Here is a 2,780-nt window from a genome sequence, read left to right on the forward strand (position 1 = left end):
ACTATAATTTTTTTTTTTAATAGTGCTGTGGAAGCGTATTGAAGCGCATACGCGTCCCGAACAGTCCAGTGTTATTGACGCGTACGCGTCCCGAACAGTCCAGTGTTATTGACGCGTACGCGTCCCGAACAGTCCAGTGTTATTGACGCGTACGCGTCACTAACACCAGCCAATCTTTAATCTATCTATTATCCGACACAGTCTATTAAGATTCCAAACAGGGTTATTCATATCACAGCACAGTATGTAACCCTCTGAGCTAAGGGGGCTCTCGTGGCCTAGACGTTAAGGTTTACGCCCCTCATTCAAAGGTCCCGGGTTCGAAACCGGGTAGCGACCGAAACATTTTCCTTTCTAAAATTGTCTCCTTCCACCTCCTTTCCTGCTCTCCAACAATGTTCTGTCATCTTCTTTCGTCTCCACTTTCTGCCCCTACCCCCTCATTTCCTTTTCCCCCTATTCTGGGCTCCTTACTCTTTCTGCAGCCTTTCTACTGCTACTCCTTGGCTCCTTCTTACTACTATCTTTCAACCACACCCCTGATCTTCTGATGGGAAAGATCTATACCTAGCCTCCTCGGAGAAGGGTGCAAAATCTCGGAGGGCCCGTGTACAAGTTGCGAACGTTAAAGATACCTTGGTGGTCTAAAATTCAAAATTTCCTACCAACTGAAAAAGTTTAATGTGTCCCGCGCGCTCATATGACCTTATGCAGTTGCTAACGCCGTAAAACACTATTAGACCCCCAAAAATATGTCCAAAACTGGGTCCATGTTGGCGAAAAAGATTCGTAAAAATTGCATCAGATAAACGCTTTACGTTTCATTAACAGACATCTGATAATACAGCTGGCTCTGCCTGGTGCCTTGATCTACTTCTGTTCACAATTTTTTTTTAACCCGCCCAGGCAAGGTTAAAAACGGTATAAAAACGCCTGGTGCGGTTTCAAAAACAAGTTTAGTCGTTTAAACGAAACGCAGCTAGCAACAATGAAAGCCTTTCTCTCAATCTAAAGCATGTCTCACGGGTTTCCCTGACAGGATCACACGCCTGCACCTTTGCTGATAACGGTTTCTTCCAAAAATTTCATTCACATGTGACCAACGCGAAATCCGAGGTTGTATCAAAGATAATAGTATCTTTGGTTGTATTGCGAACTCTTCAGCGTAATTCGATTAAAGATTGCATGCATGTCACGGGACTTGCAAAAATAGTTTCTACATGCTCCGGGTCAAAAGTGGAATGAGGGACTCGGAGAGTGTGAGCATGCGTGTTTGTTTATTTGTCTGAGACGATTCTTTTTTTTTTCTTCAATGTTGATGCAGGGGTGCTCCAGTGGCGAAGTAAGTAGTGAATTTAGACTCAAGTAAGGTCAAGCAAGTGTCGGAGACACGGGGATCAAATGGGTGGTCACTGGGGTGTGTCCTCGAGCAAGTCACGACAACCCTACCTCAAAATACAGGACGCTGCACAGTGTGGCGACCGACAGTGGCATTGTTGTAAATTGCTATGTTAGTTGTGTAACAGTGTGTATTTAAGTATGTATTTATGCTTGTATTTCGGTATGTACGTATTTATAATTATGTATGTTTGCCATTGTAAACCAAAGTGCCCTTCTGGGACAAATAAAAGAGTAATTTATTTTATTATTTTATTATTTTTTACACCACCAACGACGCAATTTAGATTACTTTGGAGGCGGTCTTCCGATCCTGCCCATCGCTGAGGCGTCACTAAAAAAACAGTATGAAGTTGCAAAATTTTACAAAAGAGCTTAAAGAGGTTATAAATAGTACTGTTTCTATTCAAACCCCCTTTGAGATGGCTAAAAACCTGAATGTTACTACCAAGAAAACAACCTTGGCTTTAAATAATAATATAATAAGGAATTTACTAACAGAATTGTATTCTTTAAAAAAGAGAGTAACAAACATAAAAAAGAAGGAGGAGAGATAAGGACGACCGATGGTTAACAGGAAAGAAGGAACAAACCACACCAGAACACCGTACCCGCCAACCACCCTTGATTGTTGTTCACTTTGCTCCAAAACGAAAAGACTCACCAGGCATACTGTTTGACGTCATCCAAGCAGACTCGGACGACGTAGAGACAACACAGCAGAACCTTGAGGCTGATGTAGACGACGGAGATGTTGATTCCTGGGGAAGACAGACAAGAAAGACACTTCCGTCCTTATGTGTCATAAGCATGTTTGCACCCGCATACACTTCCATAAAAGTGTCCCCGGAAATCCGCGCATTAGTTCAGATGGCGCTGCAGTCTTTGTTTTGAAGCTCTCTTTCGTTTCTCAAGAAGAAGAAAACGAATAGCACAGTTTGTTAGTTTCACTTTTATTGTTTTTCACACAAGTAGGGTAACTCTGTTCGCAAAGTCCACACTTTTTCGAAGAAGACGCCACCGGATTTTGAGAACACTTTTAAAGTTGGCTCAAAGAGAGGAATGAACTATCTTGTTATGTACGATCTTTGGCCTAGTACGCACACCCGGGGTCTCCGACGTCCGTGGGGCCACTTGTTGGTCGCTGTGACGTCATGCGCGGAAGATAATAATAAAATATTATCGACTTGTTCTGAGAATGGGGGTTCAAAATTCCCCCCCCCCCTCCCAAGAAAAAAACACTCCTTTGACGTCATAAAAATCCCTCTCGAACTATAAACTTGATCAAACGTTTACAAAAGGCCACTCCCCGCTGCGCACATGAGAACATTTAACGGGAACAGGTGAACGTTTGATTTGTGTGTGTGGCTGGGTTGGGCGGG

The 2,780-nt window shown here is 43.1% G+C and overlaps 1 protein-coding gene across 1 annotated transcript in view; it reads right to left on the minus strand.

Annotated features, from left to right (window-relative positions):
- LOC101851798 (potassium channel subfamily T member 2) overlaps window positions 1-2,780 on the minus strand; it is a gene marked incomplete in the record, with an annotated part of 150,852 nt that overhangs the window by 75,380 nt on the left and 72,692 nt on the right. The window contains 1 exon segment of the mRNA XM_013081566.2: window positions 2,063-2,159. Coding sequence (XP_012937020.1) covers window positions 2,063-2,159 — 97 coding nt within the window.

This window comes from Aplysia californica, unplaced genomic scaffold (genome assembly GCF_000002075.1).
Source record: "Aplysia californica isolate F4 #8 unplaced genomic scaffold, AplCal3.0 scaffold00137, whole genome shotgun sequence".
Classification (NCBI taxonomy): Eukaryota; Metazoa; Mollusca; class Gastropoda; order Aplysiida; family Aplysiidae; genus Aplysia; species Aplysia californica.